This window comes from Vicugna pacos, chromosome 13 (assembly GCF_048564905.1).
Source record: "Vicugna pacos chromosome 13, VicPac4, whole genome shotgun sequence".
NCBI classification, from domain to species: domain Eukaryota; kingdom Metazoa; phylum Chordata; class Mammalia; order Artiodactyla; family Camelidae; genus Vicugna; species Vicugna pacos.
In genome coordinates, this window is record NC_132999.1 from 17,453,548 (window position 1) to 17,479,425 (window position 25,878).

Sequence of the window (25,878 nt, forward strand, 5' to 3'; positions counted from 1 at the left end):
TGTAGTAGCATTTTTACGGAGGCAGATCCACACTACAGCTCCTGACACCTAGTATGCAGCTATTAATATGGAAATGCTTTTTTCTTTTCATCAGCTTATAAGGACCAACTGGAAGCAGTTTACTTCTTAAATGGCAGGGTCAGGAGTACACCATCACAGTCTTGCCTCAGTGTTACATCAAATCTCCTACTCTCTGCCATAAGATCTTGGATCATCTTAACATTCACATACAAAATCAACAGGGACTGACTTATGCTAATTGGGTCTGATAAACAGGAAGTAGTAAGCATTTTGAATGGCTAAGATAGCCAGGATCTCAGCTGGTCAGGATTCACTACTTGATATATTAGGGAACAATGGAAGAGAAGCATTTTGCTGGGGTTGAGGGGATAAGGGTGAGTTTAGTTTTAGATGTGTTGAAGAGCTTCAGAGAGAGTCATCCAAGTGAAAATGTTCAGGAGATAGTTGGATATCCAAATCTGGAGTTCAAGAGAACACACATGAGTAGATTTAGGAAGTGCTGACAAAGTGATAAGTCGTAATTGTAGCCATGGAATGGGATGAGATTATTTAGTGAGAATACTTAGAATTAAAGAGAAAACCAAGACCAAGCCTTGAAGAATGTGAAACTTTATTTTAAATATCTGGTAGAAGAGGAACAAGCAAAGACAAATGAGAAGGGGTATCCAGAGAACCAGGAGGAGCTTCAGAGAGTGTGTTGTCCCAGGAGTCAAGGAAGAGAGTGTAGCTAACGGAAGGGACAGGCTCAGCACTGCAAAAGCTGTGAAGTGGTCAAGTAAGAGAAGGACTGAGAGTTGGCTGGGTTTATTTTTCTGGGGGTCATTGGTGACTTAGGGGTGAGCAGCTTCAGTGCAGCAGAGGGGATAAAACTACTTTGGTGTGAGCTGAAGAGTGATTGGAGGTGGTTATAGATCGGGCACAGCCATGGTGAATAGGTGGGTAGGAGGCCAGTTCACAAAGGTAGAAGATCCAAAGCAGCTGACTTTGGATAGATTTGTATGAAGTTCAGTTGTTAACATATTGAGTTTGAAACAACTCTGTACTTTCAATGCCTAAGTTGATGTCTGGTATGGTATTTGTGAATGAGTCATGAGTGACTATGACTTTAAGAGACTTGTTTCTACGTCCTGGTTATTCTTCTTCATAGTATGGATGGACACTAAGCTTGGTCATTGAAGGAAGTAATGGCACTGCCAGAGCTTTAAAGCAAATACGTCCACCTACCTCAAATGAGGCAGGTGTGTCTAGTGGAGAAGCACAAACTAAGTGTGGAACAGACTGGGGCTAAATCTGTACAGTCACTCAGAACTCTGAGACTCCAGGCACACCTAATACTCCTACTCAGCCTTTGTTTTCCTGTTTATAAGTTGTTTCACCATACCTACTTCCTAGAGAGGTAAGAATGAAAAGCGATCATGAACTTCAATTTACTACATTGCCAGGCTCACCATCAGTGATCAGTAAGTTCAGCCCAACACAGAGAAGTATGAGGCACGGCAGAGCGCTCCTTCTGTACACTTTGGTTCTCAGAGTTTTAGAAACATTGTTCAAATAGGAAACACCTATGACCTTTCCTCCCTGGCTGTAATGTAATCAGTGGTGCAACACAGTGGGTCATGGGCTGTGATCTAGGCTGGCAATGAAACAAGAAATTGGTAAGTAAAGGTGAACACCAAAAAAGGCCTACATAAAATTCCACTATGAGAAGGGTAAGGGAGCCAGGGAAAGCGAGAAGTGTAGGGAAAAGAAATAATCTGAGTCATGGTAACAAATAGTGTATAGAACCAATTTCCTTCACGGAGAAACATGTTGACTAGAGTAATGTTTTGATAAAAAAAAAAGACATGATTTAATTACAAAGAAGATTTTTCTGCTAGCACCCCTAGCAAGATATAAAATATATCAACCAATAATGTTGACATTTCCAAAGAGAATAGGCTTGTATATCTAAGAGAACATTTAAATTCAGTCTTTCCAATGTTATACAACTTTTTTAGATATGTTTCAGTCTTCAGTTTTATCACATTATGTATAAACTCCCCACATAATTCTGTGATTAATATTACAAAGGTTAGGAAACAGTTTGAGTACCTAAAATAGCTAAAAGTCTAAATACCTATAATAAAAACCCTACTATACTGTGGGTACCTATCTTATCTTTATGGGACCCTGAAAAGAATGCTTGACTCCATTGGACTTAGCATTTTACTGAGGGTCCACAAATCACTAGTGGATCTGAGAAAATCCAACACAGTTCTTGGCGTGTTTATGGTAGGTTTTAATAAATATTTGTTTATAAGTTATGTAATCATGCTGAGAAAAACAACAGTAGTTTCTTGGATTAGTACATTTTGGGAGATTTGTTTTCATTATGAAAATAATGTGTCATTGCAATTGATGCATTGTAGAAATTTCTTACTCCACTGGGTAGAACTTGAACTATTATCTGGTCTCTTTCAGTGGTCTCCATTATTGCCATCCGACTTTATAAAAGAAAGTCTCCTTTCCATACAGTGTTAGTGGTAATATAAAATCTGTGTAATCTCTTTGGAGTTCATTTTGTTCATTCTGTTAATTAAAAAAACAAACATAGTCTTTAATTAAGCAATTCCACTTTTAGAAACTTATACCTGTACAAAGTTGAATGGACAAGGATAATCAGAGCTGCACTGTTTACAGACTGAAAAAAATGGTAATAACTTAAATGTCCATGGGAAGGGCTACATGAATTAGGTTGCATCTGGCTGAAAGAATTCTCTGCAGCCATTGAAGAGAATGAGGTAGAGTTTCTGTGCTGCCACAGAAAGGCCTTCAAGGAATCCTACGCTAAAAGAGGAAGGTTGCCTAATAATAATGATAATAATAGTAATTACTATTATTAGAAACACCTGTGAAGTGTTTCATCCCTGCACTATGACATGGGTGCTACTGTTATCCCTGTTTTACAGATGAGCAAACTGAAGCACTGTAAGTTCAGGTAACTTGCCTGAGGTCACAAAACTAGTGTCAGAGGCAGTATCTGGCTTGAGGATCTATGTTCTTACCTGGTTCTTTGCATTTGTGCTGAAAAATATATAAAAATTCATGTGTGTATGTATATGCATATGTATGTGTGTATGTTTGTATTTGTATATGGACAGAAAATGGCTCTAAGCAGAGCCTCTAAATGGTTGGCAGCTGCTTTCTCTGAAAAGTGGATTGGGGTAAGAGAGGAAGAGGGCAAGATAGTTATGTGATACATGTCATTTTTGCTTATGAGGGACATTATTATTTTCATAATAATTTTTTTTCACAAGGGATGTTTCTCAAAATACACTTTCTAGTTATTTTTCTTTTGCTGCCAGCAGTTAAGGAAGAAATGTGGCCATTTTCCTCACTGTTTAAAAGTTCATTGATCATTCATGGATTCATTCAGCAAAAACATCTAAACTGTGCTAGGTGTCCTTGCCTCACCCAGTCCTCAAGGAGCTCACTGTGTAGTGGAACAGACTGTTGTGGAAACACATCATTCCAGAGCCTCTGTAAAAGGGATGCACAAAGATGAGATGGGAGAGGCACAAAGGAACGATGTCATTTCTGTGGAGGGCAAGGAGAGGCGGTGTGAAGGAAGGTGCCCAGAAAGGATATAATATTTTGCCTAAATACTAAAGGAAAAGTAAGCATTCTTCAGGAGACGGGGGGGGGGGGGGGGTAGAGGAAGGAATAATGGAAGTCAAGACACAAGAATACCCACCGTTATTTTGGGGACTGGCTATAGTTTGATTTAGCTGCAGCTTAGAGAGGGAAAGGTGAGGCTTGCAGGAGCTGCATCACCTAAGCCCTTATGGACCATGTTAAGAATTTCATCCTGTGTTTTCCTAAGAACATTCAAAGAACACAGGTGTTCCCAGAATAACTCAAAAATGTTATGCTCAATGTAATAAGTCAGACACAAAAGGACAAATACTGTATGATTCCACTGATCTGAGCTACCTAGAATAGTCAAATTTACAGAGACAGAAAGTAGGCTAGTGGTTAATAGAAGATAGGGGAAAGGACGAATGGGAGTTATTGTTTAGTGGTTACATAATCTCAGTTTGAGATGATGAAAAACGTGGTGTTAAGAATTCCAAAACAATGTGAATGAACTTAAGGCCACTGAATTGTACACCCAAAAAGTGTTAAAATGACAAATTTTATATTATGCATATTTTACCATAATAAAAAACAGATTAAGATGGTAAATTTTATGTTATGTATATTTTGACAATATTAAAATATGGCAAAAATTTAAAGATATTTTATTTACATAAATAATTCATAAATAAACATTTACATAAACAATTCAAAGTACTTTTTCTTGACACTAAAATTAGATGTCATTTCTTCGCTTAAACTGATAATAGTGATTTTTATTATATAATAACGTTTACCATTTATGAAAACTAGCTCTGTGGTTTATATCCAGAGATGAGGAGATGCAGGCTCAGAGACATCAATTAACTGGCCCACAAGCACACAGTTAGTGAGGAGGCATTTCTAGGAATCCTAGAATTGGAACTCAGGTCCCAACACACCTTGCTCCTTCACCAATCCCCAAGTCACTTCATTATCTTGCTAATTTTTGGATATGTCAATACTTTTCTTTAAAAAAAATCTCCTTTGATCTGCAAGGAAATATTGTTTGGTGTTTTTGGATTCAGAAACCGTAAGAAATCTGAGGCAACGCAAAATTAAATTATTTATCGAGTGTTTAGTCTTGATCCACATCTGATACTTTTGAAGAGCTTGGGCCCTATGCAAGAGAGACCAAAAGAGCACTCAGAATGAGTCTAGACACACATATCGTGTTAACCACTTAACCAGCCACCTGTTACCACCGAGTGGAGAAGGATCTGCTTTTTTTTTTTTTTTTTTCTTTTTGCGGCAGTTTTCTGGAGAATACGGCTTTTAGCCCCCTACCCCCAGCCCAGGTACGCGGCAGCGGAGAGACCCGGCGCGGGCTCGTGCGCAGGCGCGAGGCGGCCGCGCCGTTCGGCGGCCGTGCTGTGCTGCCCGGCGCCCGGGGTCCTCGAGTGTTCCCCATTGGCTTCTTCTCCCTTTCCGCCCCGGACTCAGGGTCGCCACTGCCCCCACTCCAGGCCCTCTCCAACCCCTGCGCAGGCCGAGCTGGCGCGGCGCGTACCCTCTGACCCCGCGTTGCACAATGCCCGACCAAAGTCCCCGGGCGTGTGAACCCCAGCGTCCCTGCCCCTGGGCGGGGACGGGCGGCGGCCGCGCGGGGAGCCGAGGCGGCGAGCGCAGCCGGCTCAGTTCACGGGCCCCGGTCCCCGGCTTCCCCGCAAGCTGCAGCCGCAGAGCCCCGCGCCGCTGGGCCCCGCCGCCAGCCGCCCCCCTCGCAGGCCGCCGCCGCCGCCGCCGCAGCAGCCATGGCGGAAGTTCATAGACGTCAGCATGCCCGGGTTAAAGGAGAAGCCCCCGCGAAATCCTCCACACTCAGACATGAGGAGGAGCTGGGGATGGCGTCGGCCGAAACGCTGACCGTGTTCCTAAAGCTGCTGGCCGCCGGCTTTTACGGCGTGAGCTCCTTCCTGATCGTGGTGGTCAACAAGAGCGTGCTCACCAATTACAGGTAGGGCCGGGGCGGCGGCGGCCCAGGCCGCGGAGAGGAGCGGGCGGCGGCGGCTGGGCGCCGGCTCCTGGACTTTGGCTGCAAAGTTGAAGCTGAACAAAGTTGGGCGGGAGCCGGGCAGGGCGGGCGGGCCCTGACACGCAGCCGGGGCGGCGGAGCCGGCTGACGCCCCGGCCCCGTGGTGGGCGTCCCGCTCCCAGCGCGGAGCTCGGGGCTCCAGGCGGCCAGGCACGCGTTCAGGGCCGCGTTCGGAAAGCACCTGCCCTGCCTGCCGTGCAGCGCCCTGGAAACCCTGCCCTTCCGAGCGGCGGAGCGAAGTTGCTTCGTGACTTTTTGGCTCCCGTGCATGCCAAGCCGGGAGCAGGGCGAGGGATGTCCTCCCTTCCCCGCAGCCTGGGCCGAGGTCCGGGGCTTCAGGTGACAGCCTGCGGGGAAGTACGCGTTCTCAAGCCCATTTAAGATGATTCTGATGCTGCCACTGGACCGTGAGGCAGAAGCATTTTTGTTTTAAAGGTGTGAAACCGTTGAAGAGATGTATGTCTTCACTTCCATGAAAAATCCGTTGCAGGCAGCTCACTGAAATTGTAGAATCGAACAAGATGAGACAAGTGGCCGCCCGAGGCTGCAAAATCACCGGTTGCCTGACAACCGGCAGGGATTTTTCTCACCTATTGCCATTTGGATAAGGGGTAGACATTGGTGTGTTTTGTATCAAAATGTATCAAAATTTGCCAGTGTGCAAATTGCGCAGAGCTTTTTCTGACCCTGTTTTTTTTTTTTCTCTACCGTTTTTGTAGATTTCCCTCCTCACTATGTGTTGGACTTGGCCAGGTTAGTTGGAATCTTCGGCATTACGTGGTTTCTGTCGTTGGAACTTCTGTGTGTGTCTTTATATGTAGAACAGTGAATCTGTGTTCTCTGTTTACAGATGGTGGCCACAGTGGCAGTTCTCTGGGTGGGAAAGGCGCTCAGAATAGTCAAGTTTCCTGACCTTGACAGAAATGTACCTCGAAAGGTAAAAAAAAAAAAAAAAAAAAAAAGTAATACCTTATTTTCTGAAAAGAAGCCACTATATGTTTTTTTTTACCAGTCCCGTAACGTTTTTGAAAATTGCAGCTTTGAAATTTCCCAACCCAGAGTGGGTATAATGAAGGTGAAGAATAAACGTAGTAATGTGTATTTTTAAAAAGTTCCACAATCTCTTTAAAATTAAGGAGAAAAAAGCCCCTAGAAATCTTGTGTTCTGTTTTAATTAATGAACACTTGTTGGGAGTACAACCATTTTATATTTTCTACATCCATCTGATCTAGCCAGTGTATCTTGCATTCATTATTCTTTGGGCTTATTTTCTTATTTTTCTGTCTGCCTCTGCTTGACTCCATCTGAGGATGAAATGCCTTTCCTTTTCCTGCTGACATTAGAGCCATAGGCGCTACATTATCATATTTTAAAGTAAATGATATTTCTGTTCCATTTGGTTCGATCATATTCATATTTCGTTTTTTTCTCCCCCTCCATTCTTCCCTCTCTCTTTCTGCTTAGTGTTATTTCTCCAGGAATAATGTTGATTGGGTGCTTCATGGGGGCCAAACTTGTGTATGAGAACTAATCTTGCGTTTTAAGTGGAAATAATTTGATCATATAAACAAAACTGTTTCTGTTTGAAAAGGTCCTTGTTTTAGCTGTCTTTATTATTGAGTTTTGTTATCCCTTTTTAAATTTTCTAGACGTTTCCACTACCTCTACTATATTTTGGGAACCAAATCACGGGACTGTTCAGCACAAAGAAACTGAAGTATGGATAACTTTATTTTACTAGTGAGGTTAATATAATGTATTCTTAAAATTGTACTTGAATGTCAAATATTTAAGAGATTGTTATTGATTCTGGAAAAAGAAAAGGACCAGAAACCTTCTGTGACTAGAGGTTACACCAAAGGGTTTAGTTTAAATTTCTTGAAGTTTCAAGAGAAAGAAGAGTTTTCTGTTTATTTTGAGTTTTCTCCCCTCACTTGATGGTAGAAGTCTTTAAAGGTTATAAAATATTGTAAAGGAAGGTTTTCATTATTTTTCCAGACCTGTAATAGTGAAGGATATATGCTAGGTTTCTGAGATTTCAATTCTTAATATAATTCATAAATATTATATTTTAGGCAGATCTCACAAGCAAAATTAGAGGATGGTTATGAGAACTTTTGTAGTTTTTCTTTTAACATGAGGTAATTAACATCAGATAGAACCCTGATACAAATATGATGAACATTTTAACCCATGGCCATATGACCATAAAGGCAGCATTTTCACTCTCAGAAAGAAGCAGTGGCTCTTTCCTCCATGACAGCACTGTTGTCTTATCCTCTAACTCCCCAGTCCTTGGCTTTTCCACTTAAGAAGTTGTATGATGAGTGTATGATGTTAAACGTATACACATCGGGAAGCCATTTAACAGAAACCCATGGCTTCACTGCCACATGAGCTAAACCCCTGGCATACTGCATCATTGTAAAACAGAGTGCGGAGGTCACTGAGGATCAGAGACCAAGCATTTTTTATTTCCTCAGCCCCAAGAAAACCTGACAGAATGACCACCAAGATATCTCCAGGGAGGGTTCCATGGAAGTCAAATTTATCATGGGTGGGGCATCCTTTCCCATCTCATTACCCACTTGGAAAGAGTGCAGACCTGCTGCAAAGTGCTGCTTGTATAGTTTGCTCTTTTTCACCCATGGTCATCCATCCATCCATTCATCCATCCATCCATTCATCCATTCACACCCTACCTTTGACTGCTAGCTAAGTAGAAGGCACATTGGAGTGAGATGAGATATATTCAGAAATAACTATATTGCAAAAAGTTGTATGTTTGATCAGTGCAGGCAGAAGGGAATTCAGAGGAAGATACAATTACTTCCACAAAAGGACAATCAAGAAATGTTTCATGAAATAATTTATTACAGATATTGTTTGAAGGGTAGGAGGTGGGAAGGGAGATCAGTCTAGTAAAGAAAGAAGAGGTCATCTCTTGTAAAAACTAACATGGTTACTGTCGGGTGTTTAACATAATAATAAGCAGAGTAAAATAAAAAAGGGTTTTTTTTTTTATTATCTTTGATAGTAGATGTATGTTCTCTACCATTTTATAATTAGTTTGGTGTTTTTTACTTCTGGTAGTTTTACAAAAGCAACCCTTTCAGACTTTCAAATAATTCTTTCTAGAGAAAAATAAGGATTTGATTTAGTCACAGATGAATCAGCATGGAATTTCCATAATGGAAGAAAGATTAGCATTATTTTAAAATACTAATTTGGAGAATCTTAGTTGAAAAAATAGTTAAATTTTATTTTACCTTTTTTTTTTTTTTTTTTTTGCAGCTTACCAATGTTTACAGTTCTGAGAAGGTTCTCCATCCTGTTTACAATGTTTGCTGAAGGAGTTTTACTCAAGTGAGCAAAATTTCTAATATATCTAGTCTTTAGCAAAACTTTAATCACTTTGAAAAGGTGCCCAACATGTGTAATATGTTAAAATTATTTGTGTTGTTTCTACTTTATCTTTTGAAAAGTTTAAGCAACTTTCTCCCTTTGCTATAGAAGTTGATAGTTTATGGTAGCAGTAGTTGGGAAGGTTGGGAATTGGCGTTAGAAACCTGTCTGAGCATGAGATATACCTTCAAGAATTCCTGTACCTATTGCTACCACTGGGTGAAGCTGGTTCAGAAATAACGGTGTAGGTTTTAAGTGGTGTTCATGTCTTGGTTACTTTTACTACAGATGTATGTGATCATCTTCTACTTAAAGAAATTCTGATTTGCAAAAGTGCAAACTCAATAACATGATAAAAATAAGAAAAAAATGAGCATACTTTTGATATAACAGAATAAGCTTTTGCTTCATCAAAGGAGTTCTTTTAAGTATCCAATTCCTTGGAATTATTTAAAATATGATTGTTTATAACTTTTTTAAAGAAAACATGTATTTTTTGCCTCTGTTGTAAAACAAGTCTTTGTGAATGACTGAAGCCACATGTATATATCTTTTATTTATTTTGTAGGAAGACTTTTTCTTGGGGTATTAAGATGACTGTATTTGCAATGATTATTGGAGCCTTTGTAGCTGCCAGGTAAGATGTGGGCCTATATAAAACCTATGAGAGCACATTAGAAATTATCAATAATTATTGATAATAAATGACCAATTACCAGTAGAGAGAATTTTTTATAGACTAAATAAGAATCATGTCTTTGAGAAGTACCCAGAGACTCTTCAAAAAAGTTAAATCATTTTGGCTGTAGTAAGATTAAGGCTGGCAAAATCGTTCTTGGGATTCTTAAAAGTTAAATTAATGTAATTTAGAGTTATACTATCTTCTGTTTATTGAGCACTTACCTTGTGCCACACAATATGTTTGGCGTTGTACACATGTCATTTATATATTTTTCATAACCATTCTGAAAGGTATGGGTATAATTGTCCCATTTACAGTTGAGGAAACTCAAATGAGTTCAATAACATGCTCCAGGTCACACAGCTACTAAGCCGTGGGACTGGGGTTTGAGTCTGTGCCTGACGCCAGGGCCTGTGTGCTTTTATAAACCACGTGGCATTCTTTTATTTGCATGCTAGAAAATCATGTCTCAGAAAAGGCCAATGATAATGAAGTACTTGCCTTATGGAATGATAAATAATAGAATTGATTGATTTGGCTTCACCTAAGTTATATCACAAATGCTGTTAACTTAGATATTCTGTTAAATTACAACAGCTTTTTTCCATTATTCTTAAATTTTCATTTTAAAATGAGTGGAGAATATGGATACCCAAAGACTTAGAAAATTGAAATGATTACTAGAAGTCTTCTACAACATTTTACTGAGCCCCGAGCATGCATCTGTGGGTTTGCTAATGCCACAAAGTCTGCTATTTTCCATCTGGGAGTTCCAGTGAACCTCTTGAATTGGCTCATTTATCTTCATCATATCCCTATCGTATAGGCTGGGGGAAAATATTATGAGTCAAATTTCAGTTCCACCCTAAATCTCCAAGTGAACTTTCAATCTTAAAACAAAAAAGAATAAAATAATTAGTTGCCAGAATTTGGTTATATAGCTGACTGCTTTTCCCTCTAGGTAATAGTGCCTCCTTGGAGAAATTCTACATGAGCTTCCTAACTTTCTTTTCAAAGGTGCTCTGCCAGTCTTTGAAGCATTTGCTTGAAGCTGGTGGGATCTAAAGCTGAACAAAACAACAGGGATTCCTCAGGGCCGACTCTGGCCTGCACAAGGTTTCTGAGGAGAATTGCTACCTGGTCCATCCCTATCTAACTAGAATCTTTTACTTGGGAAAGAAATTGGGAGGAAGAGGATTTTCAGGCTGCTTGGAAGAAGGGGACGTTAGGCTAGTTCTGTCTGAAATTTCAGTGGCATGGAGCTCCTGAGAAGTCTGTTCCACATAGTTACAAATAGATGGCACCTTTGCAAGATCACAGAACATGGGGCCCCTATTTTAGCTAGGGTGCTAAAATATGCTGAAGGCATAATTTTCTTAGATTTTCATTTATTCTGTTCAGTTTACTAAGTTCTTATTCTTGGGCCCAGTGCTCTACTAAATGCAGGAAAACTTCAGTTTCCCTAGTCCCGCTAGTTACAGCTAATAGGCTCATTAAGCAGTTATTTTAAGTATTTGAGTTCGCCTGGTGTGCTTAGACACTGGGGTAGCCTGATCTCAGAACTGCCCATAATCCACACTTCAGAAACCACCCAGTGGCCCAACCACCTGTGCAAGACAGCCCTACCTTTTTTGTGACCCTTCGGAAAGTGACACGTTAACAGCTTCATCCCCCTTTTGGTGTCCTTTTCTGTGAAATTGTGTTCTGATACCTTCTGCCTGCTTCAGGTGTGTTGTCTTGGTGAACTTGGTGGTTTTCTTCTTGTCTGACATTGATTCAGAGCAGTGTGCTATTAACTGACATGGTTGATTATTGCTAATGATTGTGTCTAAGTATTATTGCTCCTCATTTGTGAAGACTCTCTTATTGATTATGAAATTGCAAACTGTAACCAGGAACCAAGAAGTAATAGTAGTTGATAAAATGCCTAACATTCACTTACTTAGATAAGTGTATGTTCTTGGAAATACTGTAGTTCAGCCCTATTTAATATGAAACACATGTTTTTAAAATATTAGTTGATATTAAAGTGTTGTTTATGTTTTGCAGCTCTGACTTGGCATTTGACCTGGAAGGATATGTTTTTATCCTGATAAACGATGCCCTGACAGCAGCAAACGGCGCCTACGTAAAACAAAAATTAGATTCAAAAGTAGGTAGCAGTCTAAAGCTTCTTTAAGAGATGTTTACTGATGTTGGGAATGGTGATGCCAAGGCACCAGAGAAAGAGTGGGGAATAAAGAAAAGTATTTATGAGAGATGGGAAAGACTTGGGGATCTCTGAGGGTAAAGTGCCTTTACGTTGGTGCTCACATAAGGTACTTTCTTTTCTAATTAGCGGTTGGACTTTACTGTTGCCTTTTCTGGAAGGGACTGAGTGAGTATTGACTTCGGGGTAGTGATATAAGTAAGGGGCATTCATTAGAGAAAGTGTCATAAACATTCTAGAAGACTTGGTGAGGGACCTGGACAAGGAAGAAGTGTCTGGAACCCTTGAGCAAATTTTAGAAGTGAGTTGGAAGGGACTGCCAAACAAGAATGGAATTTGTTTATTTGTCCTACAAATATAGTTGTCCCTCGGTGTCTGTGGGGGATTGGTTCTAGGAACCTCCGAGACTACCAGAATCCATGGAAGCTCGAGTCCCTTACATAAAGTGGAATAATAGTATTTGCATTGAATGTGTTCACGTCCTCCCATATACTTAAATTATCTCTAGATTACTTATGATACTCAATACAATGTATCTTATGTAAATAGTTGTAAATACGATATAAAGGCTGTGTAGATAGTTGCCTGGGTGGCAAAGTCAAGTTTTGCTGTTTGGAACTTTCTGGAATTTTTTTTTTTCACCAACTATTTTCCATTCCCCATTGGTTGAATCCTCAGATGCAGAACCCATGGGAATGGAGAGCTGACTGTAATGGGAAACGAGGCAGCATCAGAATCTCTCTTTCAGGGGCGACACCAAGTTCCCTGGTCTAGATCTCATGTCCGAGATTTACATACCCGGCTCTTTTCCTACAACTTGCAGCCTGCACACAAAGGCCTTAAAGATATATTTTTTGTTTGTCCACTGCATACTTTGAATATAAACACACCAAACTTCATTTTGAGTTCAAGCCAGACCATCAGAATGCTGACATTTGAGCCACATTGCTTTTACTACATTATGGTATAAGATTGCATTTTTTTTTTTTAAAGTGGGGGAGGTAATTAGGTTCATCTCTGTATTACTTTTGGAGGTACCGGGGATTGAACCCAGGACCTCGTGCATACTAGGCATGCACTCTACCACTGAGCTATACCCTCCCCTACTAAGACTGCATTCTTGTCAGAAGTATATGGAACTCAGCTTCATGTATCATAGGGTTGTTCTTGAAGGTGCTGTCCTTTCTGTCATAGTGTACCCTGTATGAGAACCAACATGAGATGTTTATCACAAATGTCGTCATAGTTTTTCCTGAGTAGCTAGTGTATTTTTATCTCATAATTAAATCGTGTAACTGACGATGGCTTCATCTTATTGTCCTACCCACGTGTTCTCTTAGTCAGATGACCATACCTGCTCAGTTTTCTACCTGCTCTGTTAGACAGGTATGATATGCTTGAAACTATTTCAGGTCCTTTTTTAGGGTTCAAATCATAAATACAAATGCCCTACTTACTCGATAGTAGGATTACTATAGAGTTGGTATCATCTTGACAGCTGGCTTTGCCATTTCCGGAGAGAGCCATAGAATACACAACCGTCCCAGTAGTTTTTTATTGTTTTCAGAGGATATTAATTTTGGGTAACCTTGAAGAACTAGGGACAGTGTAGATCTAGTTCCAACAGATTTTCTTTAAATGTGCTTTCTCTGTCCTGTTTTCCACTGATTTGCCTTGACAACTCTGTAGGATAATTGCATTTAAATGGAAGCTGCTATTAGAAATTTTTATCTTTATGTGATAGAAAAAAAGGGAGCAGTTAGAGATTTAGTTTTACTCTGTTTTTTTTCTTCAGCCCATTTTCTGCTTTGGAAAATAGGTGGTGATAATAACATTTCATTCGCCCATCAGCCTCAGCTGCCTAAAACAGTGCTGTCCCACACAGCTCTGTGATGATGGAAATCTTCTGTTATCTCTGCTGTGCATTAACGGTAGCCACTAACCACACGTAACTGCTGAGCGCTTGATACCCGACCTGCACAACAGGAACTGAACTAGTAGTTTAATGTCATTATAACTCAGCTGTAATGGCTGCGTTTGGCCAGTGGTTACAATATTGGACAGTACAGGCTAGAGCATATCCTAGAACCTAGGAGAGAGCCAAGTGGGTTTCTGGGTGTTTTATTCTCAGGGAAGTCCTTTAATTTCTCCCTCAGGAATGACTTCTGACTTACTTGTATTAGAACTTTTAGGCATATTGATCTGCTACTCGTAGCCAATGGATTAGGAGCAGCAGTGCTGCTAGAGGCAGAGGGACTTCTCACCAATATAAAAGGTCAGCTTAACTGCAAGAGAAACAGGACAACTGTGAGATCAGATGGAACTACTTAAAAATGGGCAACACCATGTAAGAACACAGTACAAGAGTGCATGTTTATCATGATGCTCTGAGTTAAATTTTAGTTAGTGTACCCTATTTAAGAAGGCAGGAGAGAAGATACTCAAAACAGTTAAGATGTGAAACACGGGTGTGTGTGTGTGTGTGTGTGTGTGTGTGTGTGTGTGTGTGTGTGTGTGTGTTGGGGGGAGGCGGGGGGATCCAGTACTTCGGGATAATACTCACATCTCTTGCTGATGGGACACTGTTGTTAAAGGTGGTTTTGTCCTACGATGGTTTTTCTCTTGCTGCCTTAGAAGTGAGGCACAGGTTTTCATTGATGCTTGTGGTGGCCATAAGCATCAGTCATTTGGTTTATCTGAGAGGCAGTAGGGCCACAATCAGATGCTTTTAATACGTCAGGAATTTTATTACCTGTAATTTCCGAACTGCTTATAATCATGGTCCTTTGAGCACGAATCATGTGGCATAAAGACTTAGTGTTGCATTCAGACATGAATGCAGCTACTAAATTTAAAACATTTTTAACTGTAACAAAATCACACAAATAACACATTGATAAGTAGTAGAAAATGTAGATAAAGAGAAGAAAATACAAATCTCCATTAATTCCACCATCAAGTGAGAGGCACTGTTTGGTAGATGCCTTTTGTGTGTGTGTTTGTAGGTGCACTCTGAACAATGAGAGGAACGTAAAAGAGAGGTGATACATCATGTTTTCTAACCTGTGTTTTCCATTTAGTCCTGTTTCACAAACACCTTCCTTGTCAGTGTTGGTAAACATTTTCAGCGGCTGCATAGTATCTCAGTGTACGGTTGTGTCAGAGTCTAATCAACTATAGTTTTCTGTTATTGGATGTCTGTTTCCAGTTTCTCAAAGCTGCTTTTGAGGAGGCAGTTTGACTTTTCATATCATTCGGTGGCCTTTCAATCACAGAAGTTAGGCAGGTACTACACCCCATCCTCACTGCTCCTCTACTTGCCCTTGAAGCCCCCAGACTCAGGCCTGCTCTTCTGGGTGACTCTGCTTCCTGCTGAATGTCCCGGAATTGCCCGAATCAAGGGGGACCCAGGGCTCTCATAGGCTCCCCGTGCTTGGAGGTGTATGTGACCCTTTGTGGCTTCCCAGGAGCTGAGGACGCTACCAGTCACACTGTGTTTTGGGACTCGTAGGGTGGTCTTCATTTGCATTGTGCTTCACTTACGCATTTTCAGAAATACCTCCCTGAGACTTTACATCTGTCTGCGTTGGTCTGAGTGTGAGTCTGTGTGTCTGGGTCTGTCCTTCCATCTCTCTTTTTCTTCAATTTAATTTCTAAAAATTATTATTTTTTTATTGGAGGTACCCGTGCATACTAAACATGCGCTCTATGGCTGAATATACCCTCCCCACTTCCGTCTCTCTTACGTCGCCCTCTGTTATGGTTCTGAAAAGCCCAAGACTAACTTGATGACTTGTGGTTCAGTTCTGGAAAGGGAAGGGCTCCAAGGATGTGTTCCTATGGAGATGTATGCGTGTGTTCAAAATAACCTCTTCCCTGCTTGCTGTTCGGAGGCAGTCAGTTGATGTCATTTTTATTTCTCTGATCTTCAGCATTCAAGGAGTTTATTTCAAATAAACTTAAAATCTTGTAAGTTTGCTTTTTTAGGGGGGGTGGGGAGCTTAGGTTATTTCCCAATGTTTGCAGAACTCCTGACTTGAATTTACTGTGTATGTTGTGGAAGAGGGAGACGTGTGTGTGTAACGGGGGTGCTACTCTGTGTAGGGTTGCCTCTATCTAAGTGCTAGAATGAAATGAAACACTTAATTATTTGCTGTCCTAGGAGCTGGGAAAGTACGGTCTGCTCTACTACAATGCACTGTTCATGATTCTGCCCACCATGGCCATTGCATATTTTACGGGAGATGCACAAAAGGTAGGATTTTCTAATTGTGGTTTAATGGCTTATGTTTTTGAATTGTATTCTTATTTGTATGAACAAGGGATAGACTGTGGGGTTGTTAAAAAGCAATGTCCTTATTAAGTGATCAAAAACTTGAGAATTCACTTTTTAGCTTACTAATGTCATGCTGACCTTCTTGGATAGTACTGAAATAGCTTAAAATAGCTCTGGCTGTCAGCATAAAAATAGTGTATGCCAGCTAGTGTCCTCTTCTGTGCCAGGTGGGTGGAGGAAGGGAACGCGTATGTTTCTGCTAAACTACAGATGAGGAAGACTGGCAGACTATCCTTGAGAAACAAAAATCCCAAAATAGTAGAATTTTTCAAATCTAAGCAAAATGCTCAGCAGCTCTAGAAGCTCTCAGTTTGGGGGTACAGTTGTCATCCTGGCTTAAATCCCAAGCTGCCTTTTCCCTTAGGAGATACTTAGCATTGTGTGGTGACTTGACTGGATAAATAACAACTAATAAAATAGTTTACTTATTTTCTGCAAATGTTCAGCTAAATAAATCCAAAATAAAGTAGCAAACTAAATCCAGACAATTTTTCTCTGAAATAAGCCCCATATTCATAGGATAAAAATTGAAAATGTTTTGTTAGAATTACAAAATTTTGCAAACTAAATAGAAACATAGAATTCTGCCAAGGATTTCTGTGCCAAGAGTCCTTCTAATGATTCCCCTGACTAGTAGCTTCTTCAGAATAAATGTGTTATTTATTTATTCTCATGACAGTGATTAGTTCCACAATCAGTGGGAAGCAAAATAAAGAAAAGATTTTTGAAAGTAGTTAAACTGTTCAAAAAAAATTGTTCTTGAATCAAAGGCAGGAGAAGACTGCTTATAAAGCTGTTTTGTGTTTTTCATCAAGAACTCTTTCTTTTAAAACTGGCATAGAACATACGTAAATGTTTTAGTGAGCTGTGGCCTGGCTGCCAGCTGGCCTGAACATGACTCCAAGGTAAGAAATGGAGCTATTGCTTGAATAGTAGAGTGTTAAATATCTTTTTTTTTGTGACTGTGGAAAAAAGTGGGAAGAGAAACTAACATTTATTGAGGCCCTACTGTGTACTAGTCACTTTATGTATGTAATGTAATGTAGTCCCCATAACGGCTCTAAGAAGTTTGTATTAACCCGGTTTTACCATCACGTTAATAGAGATTCAGAGACACTAAACTTGCCCTCTGCTGTTCTGTCGGTGGGGAGGAGCGTCAGCCTGACTTGACAGGCTGTGGTCCTTTCCCAGTGTTCTGCCTCCCACCGGCAGACGCAGGCGGAAGCACTCTTTAGCTTTGGGGCAAGAACGTAATGTAAAGTAACCAGGCACCTCATGGCAGCATAATTGGTTCCAAATCTTGAGGCCAGTCTGTACGTGAGAAAGTTGGAGAAGTTAATGTGGCTAGATATTCTATAGATATGGTAAAAGTGGAATTTTCATTCACTTGAAACTTTGACTAGTAGCTTGTAACTACTTGAAAAAATTGACCAAAGGAGATGTTTCTTCATTCCAGAGTGATGATCATTTAACTAGAAGCTGTCTGCCAGGTCGTAGCAAAACTCATGCGTATTTGTAAGTTTAGTAACACACTTTCCATTTAAAATGCTTCAGTATAATTAAAAGTGTTTACTCATCCTGGAAAAGAATAACTTCGCCACCTACATCGGGATGAGATTTAGATTTTACTCTTATTCTTTTCTTCCTTTTTTAAGCAGAGGAGTGGAATTTCAGTAATCTTTTTGTTTTTTCTGAAGGAAATGCCAGACAAAGTCAAGAAAGGTTTATTTTGAAAGAATTTTTTTTTTAATGACAGAGTTTATCTAAATACTTTCATGTTGAGATAATAAACTAATTGTGGAGGCTTTGTATTCAACCTCAACAATGTTTTAGGTTTCACATAAATGTTTGTTCATCTTCATCCTTAATATCAATATGATTCTTACAAAACATTTTTTGGGGTACACATGGACGTACTGGCAGGCAGGCTTACAACCTCATGTTCTTTCTCTTAACGTTCTCTCCCTAACACACTCTCCCTCTAACATTGTGAGATAGTTGTTAAGTACTGTTGTGTGTCTCAGAGTGTAAGGCTCAGGTGACAAGAAAAAAAGAAGACGAACTAGGGGATATTCTTGCTTTTGAGGACCATACAGTTGTCTTGGGGAGCAGACCTGTCATCATCAGATGGGAAGTGAGAATTCTGAGTTTGTCCCTTTTCCTAAATGCCTTTGTTCCTGAATTCCTTGTGTGCTTATTACAATTTCATTTTAAGTTCAACTCAGATTAGTATTTCTGAGCATCTTCCTTGTGCTTAAGAAGCCCTGTGCTAAGTTCTTTTGGGAATATACAAGAAATACGACAGTGCTTGCCACCCAAGGAAGACATTTGGCATGCTACAGAGATGGTGTAAGATCCAGCACCTAAGTGCTTGCTCGTAGGTCAGGACTATAAGTATTCAGGTTAGGAAGAAATTGGTGTGGGTTGAATATCAAGATTGGCTCTTTAGAGGAGATGGGGCTTGGTTTTCTTATCCACCAAATGCAACAAGTAATGCTAACCTGTTCTGGGGTTCTTATTAGAGATATAACTTAATAGAGGTGGTTGAATAATTTGTTTTTATTAATCAGCAAGAACAGTGAGTGGAAGCCATAGATAACCTAAAGTATCCAAGGACCCATAGAATCCTAAGAGACATTGCATTTATCTCTCCCACTGGAAAGTTCAGTTTCGTTACAAGCTGTTTGAAATCCTGTCAAAAATGATTCACATTATAGAGTGGAATATGTGGTAGGATTTCAGGTAAGAATTTTCTAGTAAGTCAGGTTCATTTTCAATGTGTGTCTTTTAGGCTTGGTTTTCCCTTCAACATATATATGTATAAGTGGACAAGCATTCATATATGTGCATGTGTTTTAAGAATGGACACTTGTTTTGTGTGACAGTTTAATTCATTTTTTTTTGCAAAATGATTCAGCTATACATATATAAATTCTTCAGATTCTTTTCCATTAGAGGTTATTAAAACATACTCAGTGTAGTTCCCTGTGCTATACAGTAGGTCTCTGCTGCTTATCTATTTTATATATAGTATTGTGTATCTGTAAATCCCAAACTCCTAGTTTGTCCCTCCTTTTTCCCTTTGGTAACCATGTTTGTTTCTATGTCTGTGAGTCTATTTCTGTTCTGTAAATAAGTTCATTTGTATCATTTTTTTTGGATTCCACATATAAAACAATATATTTGTTTTTCTCTGTCTGATTTACTTCACTTAGTATGATAATCTCTACGTCCACCCCTGTTGCTGCAAATGGCATTTGTTCTTTTTATGGCTGTGTAATATTCCATTGTATATATACATATACACAGACACCCCTCACATTTTCTTTATCCATTCATCTGTCGGTGGGCACTTAGGTTGCTTCCATGTCTTGCCTATTGTAGATAATGCTGCTGTGAACAACAGGGTGCATGTATCTTTTCGAATTAGAATTTTTATCTTTTCTGGACATATGCCCAGGAATGGGATTGCTGGATCACATGGTAACTATGGTTTTGGTTTTTTAAGGAACCTCCGTACTGTTCTCCATAATGGCTGCACCAATGTACATTCCCACCAATAGTGTAGGAGGGTTCCCAGGCACTTTATCTTTAAATAAAACTGTTCCCACATCAACAGTTTCAGTCTACTTCTGGCCTCAAAGTAGTACTTCACCTGTAGAATATGATGCCTGTACCTGATAAGATGCTTCCACATAAATCGTTTTCCCTCATCCTCGTTGTATACCTGTGAGGTAGGTTATCTGATTTCTAGAAGTTAAGGACATGCTTGAGGTTGCACAGGGGCAGAGGTTAGTGCTGGAACCTGTCTGTCTGGCTCCAGGAAGATCCCTTGCTGTGTGCCTGACTACATCTATCTCCCAAAGCCGTCTGCTGCCTCCCTGACTTATCTTCCCCCCTGTGTGGGACTTCCATGCGTACAGAACAAACTACTGAATGTGAGAAACGCCTCAGAGTAGTATTAGAAGAGGAGTCTCTGCAGCCTGGCTTTTTGTTACTTAATTGTTTACAAATAGTCGTTTCATTCAGTGAGTATTTATTGAGTGCTTATTATATGTCAGGTGCTCTTCGAAGTTGAAAAAAAAAGACATGTCTCTGCTTTAGAGGAGTTTGCATTGCATTCCAATGGGGTGAGACAGAGTAAACGTAAATTCTGTAGTAGCTATGAAGAGAAATAAAGTAGAGGAGGAGGACGACTGGGGAAGTGCTACTTTGGATAAGATGATGAGGGAAAGCATCTTTATAAGCGTCATTTGAGCAGACACTGATTTGAGAGACCAGTTTGGCTCTTTGGAAGGAGTAATCTAGGCCCAGGGAAGAGCCGGCTCTAAGGTAGGAGGGCTTAGCTTGTTCACAAGGAGTATTTTCTTAACAGGTAAGTATCGGGAGAAGTCAGAGTGGGTCTGGAGGTGTGGAGACAGAGAAACAAAGGTACCTTCCAGGTGGAACTAATAACAGGACCCTGGGCACAACCTCAGGGACCAGGCTCTTCAGTACGGCTAGAAGTGGATGTCAAAGACTCGGAAGCCCTTAGAGGAGACCTTGGAGAGCATCTGGTGGCAGTCTCTTACTTCACAGAGGGAACGGGGACCCACAGAGGGCTCAGGACTAGAACCCAGGTTTCCTGACTCTCCAGCTCGTGCTCTCTCTTCCTGCTGCACCACACCCCACTTCCTTCTAAGTCGGGACCAGGGCTTGACACAGGAATTTGAAATTTACTCTGCAGACACGTCTCTAAAAGTTTCTGACATACGTGGTACAGTGGAAAGAATTTGGAGCCAGAATACATAGACTAGCAACCTCCACTTCTGTACTTGACCACAAGTCCCTCCTGTGCTCCGGGCCTGCTTTGTCACGTGTAAACTGAGTAGGCCAATCACCTGAGTTGGTTGGTTCTCTAGGTACGGCCCTTTCGGGGCTGAGGCCGGTCCTGAGGAGTGGAAGGCATGCCACTGGCGAGACCGGGCTGCTCTTCCGGCAGCTGGCACGAGCCCAGCTCCTCCCTGACTCCAGATAACCAGTGCTGACAGACAGCTCCCATCTGCTGGCTCCTGGCTTTCCTGACCCAGAGCCATTTTGCTTGGAAGCTCTCTGTGAATTGAATGCAAAGATCTCCAAGATAAAATGTTTAAGGAAAAGATAACAGTGTAAAACCGTGCATATGGTATACTACCTTTTGAATAAAATAAAAAGGGAAAAATAAGAATATATAACACATTCATTTTATTTACTTATTATTTAAGTAAAGAAACTCTGGAAGCATCTACACGAAGCTAATAAAGTAACCACCAGTCTGTGTGTGTAAGAGAGAACAGGGTAAGCGTAGAACAGGAACAAGAGGGAGACTTTTCACTATTTAGCTTCTTATATATTTTTTGATCGTAGAACTGTGTGAATGTATTTTAAATTACATTGTAAAAGGAACATGAGGGAAAGTTTTCTATAAATAATGACTGTCCTGTGATGAATTCTAAATTTTAAAGTAACTGGGGGAGGTGCGACAAATTAATTTGTTCTCATTATTCACATTTGCAGACTCCTGTCTCAGGATACAAATTGAAGCAAAATCAGATCCAAATTAATTTTTTCAAAATCCCACCGTTAATGTTTTTAGTAGGTAGAGGAGGGAGCACTTCCTTCTGTTAGGACCGGAATCCAATACGGGGACTCTGAAAGTTCAGCTCTTCAGGGAGGAAGGAGTTACACAGAGCAGTTGATGGGGCTGGCCAGCCTTTAAGCAAGAGTTGAAGGCCAAGGAAGAAAAAACTAAACTACCATAAAAATTGATAGGTAAGATCCAATTGAACAACTCACCCCAGTGAGCACATAATGCAAGTCCTTGGCAAAGTATTCAGAGAAACCAAACATGTGTGTGTCTGTGTGTAATTTTTGTAAATGTTTAAGTTCGCAAAGTCCTGGGTTTACCAAAAACCAAGGAACCAATACATATTCAGCACTTTGTTTTTTTAAACATAGGTCTTCTAGCTTTAAAACATTCTCCTTTAAAAAGAAAAGTGTCATGCAAAAGCAGGCTTACTGTTAACTAAAGATACCTAGTTAATATAGATAAAGGCAGAGCAAGCATCAGTTGACTAATGATTTTCCAAAGAGTCAGATAGGACAGACTGTGTTTGAACTTGTTGGTTGCTGCCTCCGAAAGGGAATGTCTGCAGCACAAAGCCAGTGATTCAGAGTCCCAGGAACTGGAGCCTGGCTTTCTGACAGCACACCCGGCTAGGTGCTCTCGGGAGGGTGGAAGAACAGACTCCTTGCTGTGGCTCTCACAAGGCCGTGCTGTAGGCACCGGGACACTGGATAATGTCTTCATTATATCGCTGGTTAAATGACACGGTTCAGGTGAGTTTTGCAGGAAAAGTTCCCGCACAGATTGTCTACCTGGAGTCTCTCTTACTAAGCATTGCTACTAAATAGTGAGGAATTCTTAGGCTGTTGCTTTAGCCTGTCCAGAGTTATTAATCTTTTCAGGGCCACTCTGTGGACCAGAGAGACTGATTCTCAAACCGTAAAATGTTCTCTCCACATAGAGACGGAACCCTTCTGCTTTCTGGGCCTTGGTATTCTCAAATGGGGGTGGGTTGGATCAGCTATTCTTTATTTATGAATAACTGGATCTTTTTGTTTGCTTGTATATTGTTTGACTGACAAAGTAATGTTTTTAGTCGCTCTTTCTTTTGAGGATATGCTTTTGTTCAAATAAGAGTAAGAGACCCCGTTGGTAAGCCGGACTGTGTAGTTTTGCCACCATATGTAGGTTTTACATAGGTGGCAGAGCCTGTTGGGCAGAGGTAGTGACAATATCTGGGTACGTATTCCTTGTCTGAACTAGGAGCAGGAGGCAGAGCAGGAGAAATTGTGACGGATGGTTACAGTAGTGCAGAGGAGGGTCATAGCCTAGGACCGCTGGCCCCATCAGCTTGTCTGGCTCTCCCAAGATAGGGGGAACCATGCAGATCATTTACAACACTGACATTGTCTTCTGCCTTCACAAGTTTCCTAGATGTTTACTTTCTAAGATAAGGGTTCAGTCTTTTTCTCAAGAGTTTTTTGGGGAAAGAATTTTCTGAATAGAAAGGTATCATTCATCAACCTTTTTTTCTTTACCATGAATCCAAAGACTAAGTGGTTTGTTTAGTTTTAGGCTTTATAGTAAGCAGGGAGGTATCTAGACACATAAGAAAATGTCTCAATCATGCTTTGGATTTTATTTCAAATCTCAAGTTTAAGTTGGCAGTTCTTTGCTTAGCACATTTTCCTGGGAATGAGAATGGTTGCATCTAAGGCTCGGGTACTCATTGAAATTACTCCATGCTTCTCACTAGAACTGGGGTGGCAGTTTGGTGCTAACGTTACATTTGTAGACATTGCCAAGTTGTCACAGCCCTTTCTTGCTAGACCTGTACATAGCCTCAGACTTTTCTTTTCAAGCAAGGGGTCCAGATGGGTAGATCAGTTGACTGGTTAGACAAAATCTGACTGCATCCCTGCACTAGATTTTCTTTTCTTTTCTTTTCTTTTTTAAATTGAAGTGTAATTGACATACAGTATTGTATTAGTTTCAGATATACCTTCACTAGATTTTACTATGTTATTGATTATGTAGTGTTACTGCCTAATCTTACTCAGTCTCTCTCTCTTAATTCTTTAACCTAAACAACTACACATTTTTTTTCAGTAAGCTTTTTTTTTGTTTTTCAAATATTTTTATTTAACTGAAAGTCTCATTTAAACCAAATGCCTAGTTTAAGGAAGTGGTGGGTCTACATAACCCATTTGCCCATTAATTATGCCACATTCTTTTCATGTCTGTGGTGTGTACTGGCTTGCGGTATTACACCAACCCCTGTAGGACCAGTGACTCCGTTAAAACAGATGGAAGACCTAAGAAAGCATCTTTGTATGTTCAGTCTGTAGTCACAGTCCCACCCAGCCAGGGTTGAAGATTGAGGCCTGTGGCAGGGAACCCGTTTAGCTGTGCGTCACACAGGATGACCAAGTGGGTCATTTTCTTCACAATGGTTCTTTATCAGTGTTATCTCGATGCAGAAGTTTTGTTTCATTTTTAATGTTTTTTGTTTTCCTGAATAACAAAGTACATTCTCACTGTACCTTCTTTATTTCCTATCTTGGGGAGAAGAAAAATTTGCTTGGAAATCTATCACTGAGAGATAATAGTGGTAGACATTTAAGTGAATAACCTCTCTCTATGTAAATTATGCATACATTTAAAATGTTTGCATTTTATTCTCACAGTTGATTCTCACAAGAGGCAGATGGAGCAGTTTTCTATATTTGTAACATAGGTAGAGGCTTAGAAAGGTTAAATGATAGCCTCACAGAAAATTAATGGCAGAGTTAGAACTATCCCTTTTTGGCTCAGTAACCATGGGGAGCCATCTAGGAGAAAAAATTCAGAACATACTGTCTTGTTTTCCCTAGTAGTACAGACAGAAAGATGATAGGTTATGCAGCTGAATGGGCGTTTACTTGCTGAATAATTTTGGGAAAGTTATACTTAATATTTCAGAGCCTGGAGCATAAAAACATAGTAGGTTAATAAGCAGTAGCTTTTATTGTGTTTTCAGTGCTGTCTTTCTGGTGGGGAGAGTGGACGCCCTTGTGCTGGAGGACTGTGTGGGTCATATTTATCCTACAGCTATGCCTTCAGATGGCTGCTGCTTGTTCTGTTGCAGCCAGAGGTCCATTCCTGGGGCAGAGCAGGGGGATGCAACAGGCTGCCTCCTCCATAGACAGGCTTTCTCCAGAAGCAGGCTGAATATTTAGGGAAAGAAAAAAGTCCTTGAGAACTGTTTTTCTATTTTTGGATTTTATATAGATGGAATCATGTCCGTGAGATTTATTTTACTAATCTACAGATACAGTTATTATGTTCCCAGAGGGAACATAGTGCACTATATATTTGAAGTATTTTTCTGAATAAAACTTGATGCTCAGCGTAGAGAACGTTTGGCTTGGAGCACAGAGACTCAAGTTTACCGTGGATTAGCTGTTACCTAAAGTAAGTCACTCATTGTCTTCTGGGTATAATAAGACATGGCCTTTCTACCTCACAGGGTTGTCTTACGAATCAAATGACAGGCTATATCCCAAAGCACTTTGTAAACTACAGTGCAGTCCACAAACATAAGGCAGTATGTTTTTATTGCCGCTGTGTGTGTCTTCATTATCAGCAGACCTGACTGAACCATCTTCAGCGTAGTGTGTAGCCGAGCACATGATTGGGACGCAGTAGGTATCAAGCTGTACAGTGAAGGCACTGAAGGATTGTTGAGAGAGAAAGGATGAGAAGAGAAAAGAAAGATATAAAAAAGACCCAAATGGAACTTTAAGCGATGAAAAATATAATCAGCCTAGAAAACTAAAGCAGAAAGTATTAAACATCAGATTAGTCACTATTCAGGAAAAGTCCAGTGAATTAAAGAAATAGCAGTAGAAACTATTCAAGATGAAGTGCAGAGAAAAAGAATAGAAAACAAATGAACAAATATATTCGTGA

The 25,878-nt window shown here is 40.4% G+C and overlaps 1 protein-coding gene and 1 non-coding gene across 5 annotated transcripts in view; one reads left to right on the forward strand and one right to left on the reverse strand.

Annotated features, from left to right (window-relative positions):
* The first annotated feature begins 4,922 nt into the window (after nucleotides 1-4,922).
* SLC35D1 (solute carrier family 35 member D1) overlaps nucleotides 4,923-25,878 on the forward strand; it is a 58,050-nt gene continuing 37,094 nt past the window's right edge. For 3 of the 4 annotated variants that reach the window (XR_012079030.1, XR_012079029.1, XM_072974253.1), the window contains exons 1-8: nucleotides 4,923-5,632; nucleotides 6,430-6,463; nucleotides 6,561-6,647; nucleotides 7,361-7,428; nucleotides 9,006-9,077; nucleotides 9,685-9,753; nucleotides 11,848-11,950; nucleotides 16,170-16,262. Coding sequence is in view for 2 of the 4 variants with exons in the window: in XM_072974253.1 (XP_072830354.1) it covers nucleotides 5,430-5,632; nucleotides 6,430-6,463; nucleotides 6,561-6,647; nucleotides 7,361-7,428; nucleotides 9,006-9,077; nucleotides 9,685-9,753; nucleotides 11,848-11,950; nucleotides 16,170-16,262 (729 nt within the window). In the remaining 2 variants the exon portion in view is untranslated. The remainder of the gene's footprint in view (nucleotides 5,633-6,429; nucleotides 6,464-6,560; nucleotides 6,648-7,360; nucleotides 7,429-9,005; nucleotides 9,078-9,684; nucleotides 9,754-11,847; nucleotides 11,951-16,169; nucleotides 16,263-25,878) is intronic. The other variant, XM_072974252.1, reaches the window with a different exon arrangement.
* Nucleotides 13,037-13,109, reverse strand: TRNAT-AGU (transfer RNA threonine (anticodon AGU)). Its single transcript has one exon. It is a non-coding gene; the product is annotated as a tRNA-Thr (tRNA).